Source organism: Merops nubicus, unplaced genomic scaffold (assembly GCF_000691845.1).
Source record: "Merops nubicus isolate BGI_N331 unplaced genomic scaffold, ASM69184v1 scaffold788, whole genome shotgun sequence".
NCBI lineage: Eukaryota > Metazoa > Chordata > Aves > Coraciiformes > Meropidae > Merops > Merops nubicus.
This window is the reverse complement of record NW_008624931.1, coordinates 57,875-74,538: the sequence shown is the minus strand read 5'-3', so window position 1 is coordinate 74,538 and position 16,664 is coordinate 57,875. Positions and strand designations below refer to the sequence as shown.

Genomic DNA, 16,664 nt, shown 5'->3' with positions numbered 1-16,664 from the left:
TCCTGCTGGCAGAGACTGTAGGCCTGAATTACAGGGAGTGTTACTACTTTATGTTTAGAAGAAAGGAAGAAAAAAAGCAAGTGAAAAGGAAAGGTTAAAATAAAAGATTAGACCTGTGAATTATCTTAGAAGATGTGTTTTCAAATATGGAAAATGTGTAGTTACAGAGTACTAGAAAATTGACTAATTTGTAACACTCAGATCTGCAAGAGAAATGAGGTGTGGATTACAAAGCAGTGATTTAAAACAAGAAAAATGGAATTGAGGTAAGTAAAGTCTCACAGTTCATGGCAGAAGTAGGAAAAGACTGGGAGAGTGAACTAACAAAGAGGCTGCTCTTCTGATTTGCCCAAATCTGAAATGGTTTTGTCAGGGCTGAAAAGAATTGGACACCATATGGACACAATGGATGAGGATGCTTCACTTTGAAACTGCACTTCTCTTTTTCTTCACAATGAAAGTATTTTTTATCTTACTTTACTTTTAGGTGGTTCGCTACTTGGCTGGATGTGGATTGCAGAGTTGTCTTTTGTTGATATCTAAAGGCTACCCAGACATTGGATGGAACCCAGTTGAAGGAGAGCGATATTTGGATTTTCTTCGTTTTGCTGTGTTTTGCAATGGTAGACTATAAGCCTATAAATTTGTATAACTTCCTCTATTGTTCAAATAAGCTTGTAATTTAAAATAATAATATAAGTGAACTTGATATGTTACTCTAAATTTAAGGGCGATTTGCAGAAAGAGTCCAGTTATGCAAGAAACACAGTAACTTAGATGCCTATTTCACAAATCATATTGGGCCCTATGAGACTATGCCTCATTTTTTATGTCCATCTTTAGTCTTTGAAATTCTTACATCTCCTTTGGAAATAGAGCAGAGAGTCCTAAATCTTTTTATTATAAAAGTCACAATAGAGCCAAACCTCCCATCTTTTGATGAAGAATTAGATAGTCCAATTTTAGTGTTCAGCAGCTATATTGGTCCCTTCATTAACTCTCTCACCTGACTACTACAAATCGGTAGCTTCAGTGGTGCTTTAAACATCCTTTATTACGTAGGGACTTCTTTGGGTATATTTAATTTTGAATTAAATTATGGTTTGTTTCATAGCTTTTATTGAAATAATAAAACGTATGTTTGTTGAGGTAATTTTGTCATGATATTGAAACTTTTTTAGTGAAAAGTATCTACTGATACATTCCGCACTTGTGTGCACCTTTTTCTGATTGTATTTCATAAGCCTTTTAGATATAATCTTAAATCTTGGTATTTGTTCTATGTGATAGGAGAGAGTGTGGAGGAAAATGCTAATGTTGTAGTCAGACTGCTTATCCGTCGACCCGAATGTTTTGGTCCAGCTCTAAGAGGAGAAGGAGGCAATGGGTTACTTGCTGCCATGGAGGAAGCAATACAAATATCAGAAGATCCAACAAGAGATGGACCTTCCCCAAGCAATGGATCTAGTAAAACCCTGTAGGTGCCGTGGAATTGCTTACATTGTGAACCTTTTTGTTTTATAATCTTACTCATTAATTTACTTGCTTGTTTTACCATGCAAATTATGGATTCTTCCTTGGATTCTATGGAGGGTAAAGATTTGACTTCTGCCAAATAGCGCTTCCTCTGCACTGTTAAATTAACTATTGCTCTAAACATTAAATCCTCTATAGAATTGTGTTTGTTCTTTGTCAGGCAGTTAAAGTCAGTCCCCTGATGCAAAATAAGACAGATAAATGATAACAATGCAGATGTTACTACAGTCTTCTGGGGACAAATTCCATTCTCTGTCTGCTAAAAGTCCACTAGTTAACAGGAAGCTACTATGTGAAAGCTGTTACACGTCTAAGTAGAATTTCTTTATTTATTGCTCATGTAAAAACTTTTTATTTTATTTTATTTTATTAATCTTTTAATTGTTTTAACAATTATTTACAGTGAAATGGAAGAACAAGAAGATGACACTATTCACATGGGAAATGCAATCATGACCTTTTATGCTGCTTTGATTGATCTCTTAGGACGCTGTGCCCCTGAAATGCATGTAAGTTTTATGTATTTACACATTTGGAAGTTCAAGGCACAGTTGTTTTACTGATCGTTTCATGGTTTATGTTGAAATTTTTCACAGTAACACACTATCAGGTATTAAAGCAGTGGTATGGCTACACAGTATCTTAATGTACATAATGTGTTCATGTGCTAATTCACAAGTAATTTCTGCAAACTTCAGAAGCTGTTAAACAAATTATTCCACTGCTTTTCTTATTACTGTTCCCTGTGGTTGCTCTTCAACTACATTGTCACGAATATTGTTTAATTGTTTGTTGTGACAATTAAACTCCTCAAATCTCCCTATTTATTCTGGTGGTGTAGAGTGATTTAGGTGTTTGGGTTTTTTTTTTAAACCATGGCCTTACTTTCTTCCTATATTTATTTAAACAGACTGTTTATCTTGCATATAAAAGACTAAGGCATTATTCTAAAATGTAGGAATAAACATTGTCCCTGGACATACACATCAATATATCATAACCTTTATTCACAATGCCAAACCTTCTCAAAGGTAAGATTGTTGCTATTTGAGGCATTATATCTAAAGAATTAGACACACTATAAAAACCAAACTCTTACCAATTAGTTCTTTAAAGCTTTAAACTATTTGAAAATATTTGTTGTTTATAATTCAAAATACTTTGCTGTTCTTCAGAAATTCTACTTATATTCTAGTTATACAGTTTCTCACTGCACCCTGAAATGTGCCCTAATTCATACGTATCAATATAGATCAGTATCAGATTTGTGCAGAGGCTGGTAACTTGAGTCAGAGATATCCATATAATAAGGTCAGTGTATGAATACCTTTTAAAAAACAAATGAATGCCTTTTAAAAAACAAAACTGAAACAACTGGGATACCTTGCAAGTATTCTTTGGACACAACAGAAAAGCTAGGTTTTTTTCATTTGAAAATCTGATTTTGTTCTCCCCCTTCTTGCCCACTCTGCCCCCTCTCCCCAAATACATTTTAATGTTTTGTTCACTTATTCTACCTAATATTCCTTTCTGAAAATGTGCTTAATAGCCAATAATCTCAATTTCTAGACTTTGTGTATTTGCATCCAAAATACAGCAAATAAATACAGATTGCATGAAATTTACATTATTAATTATAAAGCGATTTGGAGAGCAGTCATTCTTGTGTACCTATGATTCAAGAAGTTTCCAGAACATGAACAGATATAGAAGATAAAAAAAAGACCTTGTTAATTTTTTATTTGTTTTTTTCCTTAGCTTATCCATGCTGGTAAAGGGGAAGCCATTAGAATCAGATCAATTCTACGGTCTTTGATTCCACTAGAAGATTTGGTAGGAGTAATTAGTATTCCTTTCCACATGCCAACCATAGCTAAAGGTAAAATAATTATTCCACTTTTTTTTTTTTTCTCTCATCCCATTCTTATGTTTTGTAATTTAATGTCGTATTGATATTCATATATCTCTCAGTATTTAAAAACGTTCCAGAAATTAAAACATTTATTGTGAATTAGATGAGAAATTGTGTATTTAACAATGTTTCAAAAATTTTTCTGCATGTTATAAGCAGTAGTTCTGTGTACACTTAAATCACAGGTGTAAATCCCAATCATTTAAAATGAATCATGAAAATCTGATAAAACTTTAAAAAGAAATTTAAAAATGCATACTTTCTGTTTTTCTAAAATATTTGTAAAAAATACAGTCTCTTTTCTTGATACATAATCCTTAGCTTTTGCTGTTCTAACCCTATCAATTGCTTCTAGCAGATCTTACTGACACCAGAGTTGTTTTTCAGCAACTATGGTGAAGTTTTAGGTGTGATGTACATATGCAAATGCATTTATTCCTGTTTTCTGCCTATGTACAATTGACTGTAATAGTGGGAACTGTGTAAGCACTAGTGTAAAAGAAACAGAATTACATCTGCTTTTTTGGATATATGAAGAGAGAACATTATAAATACAGCATGGATTGCCTAGGAACTTAAAACACAAGAACGCACAATAGGTTCTAGCAGAAGAGATAAAAAGACCATTCCACTGTTATTTATTTCTAATTCCAGACTATAGGTGATATCTCAGTAACATGGAGTACAGCTCATAGATACAAAATTTTTTATTTGGTTTTGAAAATGAAATTATCAAACTTTAAAAATATCTAAACAAATTTCTTTCACATATTTCAGAAGTTTTCTTGCAGAGGACTTTCTAGTATCATCTTAATTCATTGTTATACACTACAGATATGCTCACCAGTGTTGCATTTCTAAGGTGTTTGATGTACAATTGTTGTATCGTTTACTTTCTGTCTGCTGCTTCTGAGAACTAGGTGGTTCCATCAATGAATTAGTGTATTTTGGGTACTTATCATATCAGAATATCAACTGATAAGAATCTCTTAATGCAGAAAACATGAACAGAAAAGCATGTATGGACTTTGAGGTTTATCTGGGTAGAATTTGCCTTATTAATTATTTTTCAATTAACTACAAATACGTTGCCTTTGTGTAACAAAACCATGGGAAAGACGCTTAGATATTAACAGAGACTCAAAACTTCTGACAAGTAGTAACATGACTGCCTAGTCTGCTGGTGAAGGATGATCCTTGTCATTGAAATCTTATTTCTTCCTTTTAGATGGTACTGTGGTGGAACCTGACATGTCTGCGGGGTTTTGCCCAGATCACAAGGCAGCCATGGTTTTGTTCCTTGACAGGGTCTATGGAATTGAGGACCAAGATTTTCTTCTACACCTTCTTGAAGTTGGCTTTCTGCCAGATCTTCGTGCTGCTGCTTCTTTAGATACAGTAAGTTTTTAAGTCAGTTGTTATTCTTGTTCTGTTATCTTACTGACCAATACAGCATTTTTCACCCCTTGAAAAACCTCTCTTTATTTCTTCGTGTTGTTTTCTGCATTTTTCAAATGCTGGATGTTGTTGCTGGGCTTTGAGAATACTTAAAGAACAGAGAAGATGCATTGTCCAGAATGTTGCTCATTTATAAAGAGCTCCAATATCCATAAGAGGTGCAATGCCTTTCCCCAAGATACCTTTTGAGCTTGTGCTATGGAATCAAAATCAGATAAGCTGCCAATGGAACATGTAACTGAGAGCCTGTTTCCAGACGTACACAGAAGGTGTTCATCTCTGTGCATTTGTTAGGGTCATCTGCACTGTTGTTTTCTGTTTCAGTTCCTCGTCAGAATCACTGCCTTTTTTTTTTCTATTCCTGTGAGTCTTATTTCCATCTAATTTTTCTTAGATGGCTTCATCCAGAATGATCAGATTTAGAGCGCTTATATGAGCTAACGCATGGACTATGTTTTCCCTACTTGACCTTTTATATCAACATTTTTCTGAAAATAATTGTTGTTATTTAAGAAAGAGCAGGTGAGGATTTTTGCCTCACTTGGAATTTAGGCTTGACCGTAACACAGAAACATGCTGAGTTTTGTAAATACATACCTGACTGACTTTGGAGTGTTCTGTTATGCAGCTATGACATTCTTGAAAATTGATTTGCTTTTGAATGGCTACCTTTAGTGTTTATGTTTTCACTTATTCAAAACAAAACAAAAGCCATCTGTGGTACTAGCAGCAGGAAGAGAAGATAGGCATCCAGCTTCCAGTAGGTAACAAATCCTTATTTGTGTATTTTGGAACACTTTATAACTTAATACTCTTTATAGCAACTACAAAAGAAAATCAAATAATTAATTTTAATTCGTAACAACATTGATGAGACCAATCTAATTTTTGTCCCATTTAATTCATAGGCTGCTTTAAGTGCTACGGATATGGCTTTGGCTCTGAATCGATACCTTTGCACAGCAGTCTTGCCTCTGTTGACCAGATGTGCTCCTCTTTTTGCTGGCACAGAGCACCATGCTTCCCTCATTGACTCCTTGTTGCATACTGTGTACAGACTCTCAAAGGGATGCTCTCTTACCAAAGCTCAGCGAGATTCTATTGAAGAGTGTTTGCTGTCTATCTGTGGGTAAGAAAATGCTCCTGGCTGTACAGGAATGCTGTTTGATAAACTTACTGCTGGTATTTGTAATACACAAATGCAGAACTATGCCACCTGTAGTATAATTAAGAGTTTTTTTCCCAGCCAGATGATTGTGATGTTTTTAAATACACTGTATTCAATTTATGACTTTATTAATCACTTATATGCAGTCCTCTGTTATTTTGGTATTACCAAGGTTTTTGAACTAGAACTGTGATGATTAACTAAGAGAATATACTGCAAAAAGACAAAGCTCTGGAATTGTGGAATTATGCATACACTGAAGTACCATTTAAATACTTTTAGCTTTACACATTGGCAATATAGTTGATGATCAGTAGATTATATAGTTCTATGGAGATTTTATTTATGGTGTGCTACATTTCCTAAGAGGGCTACAAGGATGACTGGGGGACAGGAACACCTGCCTTAAGAGGAAAAGCTGAGAGACCTGGGTCTTTTTAGTCTGCAGAAAGGGGGATCTCATCAATGTGTGTAAATATATGAGGGCTGTGTGTCAAGAAGGAAGGGGCAACCTATTCTCACTTGTACCCTGTGATAGGACAAGGGGCAATGGTCACAAGCTGGAGCACAGGAAGTTCCACCTCAACATGAGGAAGAACTTCTTTCCTGTAAGGGTTCCAGAGCACTGGAACAGGCTCCCCAGGGAGGTTGTGGAGTCTCCTTCCTTGGAGACTTTTAAGACCCGTCTGGATGTGTTCCTCGTGTTACCTGCCCTAGACTAGATGGTCCTGCTCTGGCAGGGGGGGTGGACTCGATGATCTCCAGAGGATCCTTCCAACCCCTAATGATGTGATTCTTAGTGAATGACTAGTATTGTTATACTTCATTATTGAGACCTACAGGACAAATTTTTTTCTGGGTATTTGCAGTCTCAAAACCAGTTGATTATTACCCAATTTTTTAGTAACCCTACAGGCTTAATCACCAGAAGTTGACTAGGCACTTATGGATTCAATTTCTGATGAAAGTTAGCAACACTTAGGCTTTCAAATCACCAGAGGTGCTTTTAATATTTCACCATAGGGGTTTTTAGCATAATGTAGAAATGTGTTCAGAAATGGCATTTACAGTACTGTTAAAAAGTACTGTATGGCATTTCTCTATAAAATAAATCAAATTGACCATTTCATATCTATAGCCAATAAAATGTACAAGTGTTTGCTGTTGATCTGGAAAAGTTTAATATACATGCCACTCTAACATACATTATACCTATTTCTTCAGTCCTTCCAGTTGGTGTCCACTGCTAAACGCTGCTGCGTGTCTTGTTTAGTACATCTAAAGATTTAGTGCTCTTAGGTCTTTGTTAGTTTCTAGGATACTTTTAAGAGCCATTGAGATATATTCCAAGAAATTAATGTTAGTCTTCTCTCATGGGCATGGTCATCATAATACACAGTATCAAACCACAGATTTTTATTTTATTTCATTATTTTCTCTGTCTATAGATCAGATGCTTTAAAGCATTTGATATGCAGCTTATTCAGAAAGTTTTCTTTGGTATGCACTTGTTTGCTTTCTTGCAGACACATTCTTTTAGTGCCACAAGCAAAATCCTATTAATTTAATGAATTTGAAAAATTGTAACGTCATAGAACTGACAGATTGCTTTAATATATTTATTAATTATTTACATGAAACTACTGGTACAGCCTTTTGAAATGGTTTGTCTGCTTTTAGGCAGTTGCGGCCTTCCATGATGCAGCATTTGCTAAGAAGATTAGTATTTGATGTTCCTCTGTTAAATGAACATGCCAAGATGCCTCTCAAGGTAAAAGTATATTTTAATATTCAGCAGCAGTCCTTGTAACAGAATGCAACACAAAACACTTGCATGGAGAATAGTCTCTATCTTCTTTGTTACCTTATCTACACTCTGCAGTAATCTAAGGCCATAGATCTTAAAGATAAATTCCTGGTTCAGCAGCAATTCAGTCTAAATTACACCCATCCATATGGAATTATGAAGTCTGTGTCTAGTGTTTGCTTCTCTCTTAGTTCTCTCCTTCATTTTTAAGCATATACAGAAACAAATAGAAAAACTCTTCTGGTTTTCCAGGAGCAGAATCCAATCCACAAAAGAAGGTAGCAGCTAATAATATGTATGTAGTCTTACTTCTGTCCTGTGTTGGCTTTCCCTGCTCTTGGAAAACAAACTCTTTTTCTGCGGTTTCTGCTTGGAAATCTAAGCAATACATGTCTTTTAATCATCTTCCATTTTGTTTTCAGCCCCCAAAAGTGTCTCCATATATTTTGATTTTGATTCCTAATGCACAAGAAAAAAAGAAATGTGTTTTTTCCTTTCTGAGATGACACATTGCTTAAAGATTCCTCAGATTTCATCAGCAATTCTGAGACGTGTCATTTTCCACCTACTGCTGGGTTTAAGCAGTCCTTTTTAATGATTTTGCACCACAACTTTGAATGAGCTATTTAATCTTTTCTTATTTGATAGTTCTTTATGCTTTAAAAGGCACATACCAGGATTAATTGCATTTTACGTCTGATTTCTTTGCCAAGCTACTCCTCTGAATTACACAGGCTTCTACTAGCCAGATAATGGTCTCTGATCTCAGATGAGGAATTTAAATCAGTCTCAAAGGCAGGACCTACTGCATGGTCTTTCCTCTGCCAAGAACTTCAGAATCCAGTTGTTTTTCCCAAGAAGTGCTCAATGAAACTGAAGATGCCAGAGCAGACGTTCTTTAGTGCCTATCTGTGAGAAAAGCAGTTGATAGTTTAGTATACTGCCCTGAAGGAGCTCTTTCTAATATTTATTACATTTTATGCTCTGAAAAAACCTAAATAGTAACATATTGCTCTCTGCATGGCTGTGGTACTTCTGGTGGGGTTTTTTCTGGTTTTTTTTTTTTTGGGGGGGGAGGGAGGGCAGTGGGGGTTGGGGAAGGGCAACTCTACCTCCCTGAGATCTGTTCATCTAGGACAGCAGGAAATAATAATTAGATCCCTTTGGCAAGTCAGGCTTTGGGACAGCATAGATATGAGGAGAACCATGGTGTTAGCATGTGCAAATGATTTTAACCATTGACACTTAAAGAAATAATAGAAGCTTCTGAGGAAAGTGAACTCTTTATCTAAAGATAAAGAGCTACCCTGTTTTTGTTTACTCCTAAATCATATTCAGTGCTTGACTGGGGACTTCTCTAAGAGTAAGCCTGCCTTTACTCTTAGCTGGATTTGAAAATATATACATACATATTAGCATTCATACACTGGATGAAAGCAAACTTGAAGTTTGCCATTGTGTAATATAGTTTATTTTTAAAACAGACATTTTCAGATACATCTTAGACTGTTAGAGTCCATAGTTTTGAGACTTCTGTGTTTCTATGTGAATGATAAAACTTTTCTTTGTACATTATATATCCAGGTAAGTTCTTTCCATTTTTTCTTTAATCATCTGACAATTTAAATAGTAACCACATAATAACAGATTATTTAAATCTGGAGATATACAAATGCATTATATAGTATGATTACTTTTCTGATCTATGAAAGTATAGAAGTGTTGAGGTTATATTTTTGGCTATCAAAATCCATACTTCTACATATCAAGACTTTTTTTTTTTTTTTACTGATGGTCTTTATTTCTGCACATTTACGTTATAAATATCTGCATTTTTCTGTTTTGGCATTTGTTCTGACTAGTAAAAAGGGAAACTTGTCATCTCTTTACTGACCGTGGCTTCTAATATTTTGCCAACATACTTTGCAAAGTGATGTTGAAACAAATCTCTTTTTCTCTGAGGAACTGTTAAACTCTGAACTAAAGTTCCAGCTGTGGTTTTTAGAAAGATCATTCTGTGCTGTAGAAAAGTGTAATCCTGAGTAGGACTAGGTTGTCATACTTTGCTATTTCCAAATCTGTTGTTTGGGATTGTCTTTACTAAGAATTGTACAACTAATTTTTCCTGTACTTGTCTATGACTTAGAAACATAGGGGACACATCAGGTGCAAAATCTGTGATGTTTTAGTTTAGCAAATACCCAGTAGTAGGTCTTTGCACCATTTGAGTCCCTGATAATGTGGAATCTTGTAACCACTTGAGAAGAAGGTATCCCTGAAATATGTATTTAATGAAAGAGAATGAGACAGGATAAAGCTCCTCTGCCAGTTGCAATAGAGGGCAGGAGGGTAGACTCATAGCAGGTTTTACAGCTCATAGAAGAGATTAGATACTGGAGAGCTGCTCTTTCTATGTGTATATCCACCAGTGATTTAAACAACTGATACACAACCGAGCTTTGTGGTAAAAGTTAGATTTTTTTTTTTTCTGACAATGCCTGTGTAATGGTCAAGTGCCAGAATGGAAGAACATCAACACTTATATTTTATTTGCTTTCAAAATATGTTCTGTTTTAGTTGCTGACAAATCATTATGAACGATGTTGGAAGTATTATTGTTTGCCAGGTGGATGGGGTAACTTTGGTACTGCCTCAGAAGAAGAACTTCATTTATCCAGAAAGTTGTTCTGGGGTATTTTTGATGCTTTGTCTCAAAAGGTAATGAATTTTAATATCAATGTACTACTGTAAAAGCTTACTGCGTAACTTTTTTTTTTATCTGTCATTTTTACCCAGCTTGTATTAACACTGTATTGTCCACTTTTAAGAAAAAATATAGACTATAGTAAATTTAAATCTCCCTCTTATAGCTCTTTCTGCTTTAAAGTTGGTACAGCATTTTATCTGCTCATTTAAAAAAAAAACATATAGCTAATGAAGCTGTATCTGTACAGGTCAGCTACACTTCAGAACCCTAAAAGCAAATTCAAGCATCTGCAGGTGACTGAAATATGTACTTTTCTACCACACATGCTGTTCTTCCTTAAACAAATCACTACTCTCTTGCTTTATTAGTTGAAATTTCATCACTCTTGACTCAGTCCTGTGTTGGACAAAAGTTTAATAATACACTTCATATGTATTTATTGTTCATTCAGTGAGTACTTTTAAACAACCTGCTTAAAATTTCATTATCTTCATTTCAAATCTAGGCATTTAAAAATGTTATACTGGTCTGTATCAAAAATAGTGTGGCCAGCAGGAGTAGGGAAGTGATTGTGCCCCTGTTTTTGGCACTGGTGAGGCCACAACTTGAGTGCTGTGTTCGGTTTTGAGCACCACTATGTAAGAGGGACACCGAGGTGCTGGAGTGGATCCAGAGATGGGTGGCGAAGCTGGTGAAAGGTCTGGGGAATATGTTTTAGAGGAGCAGCTAAGGGAACTGGGATTGTCTGGAGAAGAGGAGGCTGAGGGGGACACCTTACTGCTCTCTACAACTACCTGAAAAGAGGCTGTAGTGAGGTGGGTGTTGGTCTCTCCTCCCAGGTTATTAGTGACAGGACAAGAGGAAATGGCCTCAAGTTGTGCTAGGGGAGGTATTAGAAAGAATTTCTTTACTGAAAGAGTGATAAGGCATTGGAACAGGCTGCATGGGGAGGTGGAGGAGTCACCATCCCTGGAGGTGTTAAAAAAATGTGTAGATGTGACACCTGGGGACACGGTTAAATGGTCATGGTAGTGATGGGTGATGGTTGAACTTGATGATCTTAGAGGTCTTTTCCAACCTTAATGATTCTATGATTCCTCTGCTATGTTCTCTTCCAAGACATCTGAAGAATGCCTAGTCTTGTTCTAGGTGGAGTCAAACTTTGCCTGTTTTCTTCAGCAAGAACATGACTTGATCCTGGCTTTATCTATGGCATATAATATGCTTTGGACAGTCTGTTTCCTTTATTTTCAGAACAAAAATTTATTTTCACACTGAGTAAGAAACCGTTCTGTGTTTGCGTGGTTTCACATACAGCTTTGTCAGTTTCACCAGTGATGTTGAGATCTTCCATTCACTGCTCACTTTGTATCCCTTGTGTGTTCCACAGAAATATGACCAAGAACTATTCAAATTGGCTTTGCCTTGTTTGAGTGCAGTTGCAGGGGCCTTACCTCCAGACTACATGGAATCAAACTATGTCAATATGATGGAAAAACAGTCTTCAATGGATTCAGATGGGAATTTTAATCCTCAACCTGTTGATACATCAAAGTAAGGAATTATTTTTTTGCAACTAGATATTTCTATCATGAATGTGGAAGAGGAATGAAGTCTGTTGTTGGGTATGAAGTGAACTTATAGCTTCTTTTTCTCTTCTGCTTATCTTTAGATAAAATGGAGACCTTTATATTTTTATGTTTATGTAGGTATTTATTTTTGAATCATATAAAGGAATGAATATGCAGTTACGTAACCAATTTCCTCATCAACCTAGAACATTCTTAATTTATTTTCAGCCAGAAAATAGAACTATCCAGTTATCTTTGTATGTCTGCTACAAATAACCAAACATGTTTTTAGGAGCAGACAAAGTAGAGTGCATCATCTCTGTCATTGCTAACATTCACCAGGACAGTAATGACAATGGACTTACAGAAAATGATGATGATCTTGCATTCATATAATCTCTTACTATTAATAATGGGGAATTGGACAAAAAGATCTTGATTCTGTCTAGGCAGTCAGTCTCTGACTATACACTTTTAAGTGTATTAGCTAGACAAAACACATATCTGACTGGGATTTTTGTCCCCTGATTTTTGACTACAGCCAGCGCCCTGTTGTCTTTTGTATGAATAGCCTTCCATCAATGTGGTTATGCACTGTGTCTTGCAAAATGCCACTCGTAAGATGTTTAATTTGATTGCCTTTGTGAGATTTCTGTCTGTATTAACATTCAGAACACAGAATGCCTTCAGCAGATTGAAGCCACAATATGTTTGTACATGTATGCATATCTAAATATGGCAGTAAAATCTGTAATATGACTGCAATATAGAAATCACATAAGTGACCATTAAAATTCATTTGTCTAAGATGTATTTAAGGAACACAAAGATTTAACAAAATTTAGTGAAGATATTTTCCTTTCATTTAACTGTTCAGTGTAATCTGGTATCATTTCAGAGGAAAATTGTAGATAACCAGAACATATTTGAAAAACTCAGAAAATGTTACTTAACATAACCTAAATCATGAGCCAGCTCCTTGCCGTAGGAGTCAGCAGTTCTGTGATGATTCAAGACAAAGAAATCACTGCTTTTATTTGGGTCACTTCCAGTCTATCCTATATTCTTTTAATATGCAATTCCTGCATCACATTGCTTACTATCCTAGACTTATTCATATGAATCTATAAGTATGACCTTACTGTAATTGTCAATTTATTGCATTTCTGAAATGATACTAAGTATGATACTATTAGTAGAATTCCCCTTGAAGTACATGCCTACAAACAATAAAAATATCCTATGACTGTGCTGCATGTTTATTTTCTGGCCTTTGTATCTAGTTAGGCTCTTGCAAACTGTTACTGTGACATAATTTTGTTTTACATTTCTGTTTTTTCCCACTCTGTGACTGAAGATTAATAATCAGACTCTTCTGCTCTGCAGTAGGTGGCACTGTAACACTTTTACTGACAAAATACTCTGTCTTATGAGGGAAGATTTTGCTACTTCATAAGTGATCAAGAAGCAATTATTGCCTTTCATTTGTAGAAAAGCAGATGCAGCAAAATACTGATATTTGCTAAGTTTTTTTGTTTTGTTTTAAGAGTATTCTGCTTCTAGTGCTTCTTTGACAGTTATGGGTAGCTGGTTTTTCTTTACTGCTTAAGATACCTTAACTTCTGCACTGTCTTACACACTTGTTGAAGGGCTGATGTATTTATTTGAGGGGCTTTTAATTTTCTGTTTTTAATAACGATTTTAATACTTTTAATATTCACTAGGTTGTTGGAAAATAAAGCATTGAGCCTATAACTTTTGAGTTGTCCTAGTGCAACTTATAGGAATAAATAAAATACATTATATGTTTCAAAAAGGACTGTTAACACACCCAGTTTATAATGGACATGTGCAATAAGTTACCACTGTATTTCTGAAGCTATGAGTAGGTTATATCTTTGATCTTCAGAAAATGAATGTTAGCAATAGAAATTTCTGACAAAAAACATGAGTGCTTGGTATCATCATTGATTTTTCCTTGCACGTGTGTGTCAAAGAAAAATTCCTACAAAAATTCCTACAACAGCTGTGGTTCTCATTCAGAGCCCATTAAATAACTCACATTTTTTTAAAATTGATTTAGCTGGGGCTTGATGGAAACTGTATGTGAGGAAATGGAATGCAGTAAGATGCTTTGAATGGATGTATGCTCTACTAATTATTTACTTGAAAGTCTTCCTCAAAAGAAAATCATTCACGTTTTAGAATGTAGGATACAATGATTATTTTTTCTCTTAATTTTCAGCATTACAATCCCTGAAAAGCTGGAATATTTTATTAATAAATATGCAGAACATTCCCATGACAAATGGTCAATGGAAAAGGTAAATCTATGTTCCTGTATAAAGCAAATTTATTTGAGTCTATTTCATCTTTAGACCATTTTAATCTGGATTTTATTATTGGTATATACAATATACCAACAATACAAGTATTAGGATTTTACAAGCTACAAGTTGGTATATAAGATATAAACATGTTTTTCTTGAAATGCATTTGGGGGGAAGGTTCTGTAAGTGCACATGAATATTTCAAAATAGTGTTTCATCATTTTATCATTTTCTTTGTTGACTTTTGAGTAAAAACACTTTGTAATTGCTTAAGAGTTGTGTTGACTGGAAATTTCATTTTTTTAACCAAAAAACATCTTTAGTTTTTTTTTATTCCTTTGTGCAGTTTGGGTGTCCAATACTAAAAATAATTCCTCAACTGTAGCACAGTATTCTGCTTCTATATAAATATTTAAAAGAAGAATGTTTTGAAATGCTAGCTTTGTGTAATCGTTAGTTCTCAAAAAAGTGGCATGCTACATAATCAATTTCATTATGTGTAGGTAATATAAATGTTAGTTGTGAAAATGTTGAGAAAATAGTAGAAAGGAAATTTTACTGTAACAGCATCAGTTCTGCAGAAACATTCTTTTGTTCCTTTGTAACAATAAAAATAGGATTTTTCATAATTGTTTATTTTCCCCATTTTTTCCTGTTGTTATTCCTGTTTTCAGTTTGCCAATGGATGGACATATGGTGAAACATATTCTGAATCTGCAAAGGTGCAACCGTTAATGAAACAATATAAGTTACTGTCCGAAAAGGTAAGGAATTTGCTTATTCTTTGTCCAAGGTGATTGAAAGATTGCTTCATTCGCTGTAAAAATATCACCTGGTGTTTTCAACAGACTTGAAAAATTTATTTAGACTCTATCAGGTAAAGTTTGATTGTTGCCTTCCTCAAAATCTCAAAAAGAGATAGAAGGATTTTCTTGTACAATAAATAGGCCACTCAACTTCTTTTCTCTCATGACTAAATCTACTTGGTACAGCTTGTAATGAAGCTGAAGTGTCATATTGCCAGTATGTTTTTACAGTAAGGTCATACAGGAGTGCCTACTTGCTTAGCTAAGACTTGGGTATAGGCTTTGCCTGGTCTCCAGAAGAGGGCCACAAAGATGACTAGAAGGCTGGAGAACTTGATAAATAAAGGCAGGCTGAAGGAACAGGGTTTGTCCAGCTTAACAAAGAGAAAAAGCTGGCAAGGATATAATCTTGATTTCCCAATACCTAAATGATATTATAGAGAAGATGGATGTATTCTCTTTACTGGGACGCACAGTGGCAGGACAAGAGGCAATGAGTGTAAGCTGCTTCAGCAGAAATGCTTCCTGGAAATCCTTATCTTGACAACATAAACATTGGAATAAGTTGTCCAGAAAAGTGGTGAATTCATCTTCACTGCAAATGTTCAAGGCATGATGTGTCAAACCCTAGATGACTTAATCTTGATAACTGCTCATAGCCCAATTGGGTTAGCTTATCTAACCTCTACAGAAGGTTGAGACACATGATGTCCAGAGGCCTATTCCAACATGGACTCTTTTGTGAGTCTGTCACTGTTTTTTGTCTATTTTTTTTTTTTTTCAAGTAAAAGACAAAACTCTGTGTTACTTCTGATAATTACTGCTTCACCTTTGAGTTCATATCTAAGCATGCCATTAACATGGTTATACCTGTGATCAACAACTTCCTGGAGGTCCAGAATTCTGCCCACCTCTGAAATGCTAAATAAACTTTTAAATATCATATGATTTATCTGCTTCTTTGAAGTATCCCTGGGCCATAAGGGCTGATTTCAGTATTTCTTTGCATAGAATTACAGAATTGTTTGAGTTGGAAAAAAAAATCTCAGTATAACCAGGCAAACCCCCAATAGTTATTTTGTTTTCTTTGTACAGCTATGTATTAAACAAAGCAATTATTGCATGTGCGTTCTTTTAGGAGAAAGAAATTTATCGATGGCCTATCAAAGAATCACTAAAAACTATGCTGGCGTGGGGATGGCGAATCGAAAGGACACGGGAAGGAGATTCCATGGCACTCTATAATCGGACACGCCGCATATCTCAAACCAGTCAAGTGAGACATTTTGCTAAAAACATTATTTTAAAAAAGGGCATGCAAAATCTGCTATCCATTCTTTGATTTTAAAAGCAATGAAATAAACCTATA

General features: G+C 35.1%; 1 protein-coding gene across 1 annotated transcript in view; it reads left to right on the top strand.

The window, feature by feature from the left end:
• RYR2 (ryanodine receptor 2 (cardiac)) overlaps positions 1-16,664 on the top strand; it is a gene marked incomplete at both ends in the record, with an annotated part of 182,510 nt that overhangs the window by 114,388 nt on the left and 51,458 nt on the right. The window contains 12 exons of the mRNA XM_008945486.1: positions 488-623; positions 1,291-1,477; positions 1,940-2,045; positions 3,295-3,415; positions 4,677-4,846; positions 5,815-6,035; positions 7,755-7,845; positions 10,459-10,599; positions 11,979-12,142; positions 14,405-14,483; positions 15,164-15,253; positions 16,434-16,571. Coding sequence (XP_008943734.1) covers positions 488-623; positions 1,291-1,477; positions 1,940-2,045; positions 3,295-3,415; positions 4,677-4,846; positions 5,815-6,035; positions 7,755-7,845; positions 10,459-10,599; positions 11,979-12,142; positions 14,405-14,483; positions 15,164-15,253; positions 16,434-16,571 — 1,644 coding nt within the window. The remainder of the gene's footprint in view (positions 1-487; positions 624-1,290; positions 1,478-1,939; positions 2,046-3,294; positions 3,416-4,676; positions 4,847-5,814; positions 6,036-7,754; positions 7,846-10,458; positions 10,600-11,978; positions 12,143-14,404; positions 14,484-15,163; positions 15,254-16,433; positions 16,572-16,664) is intronic.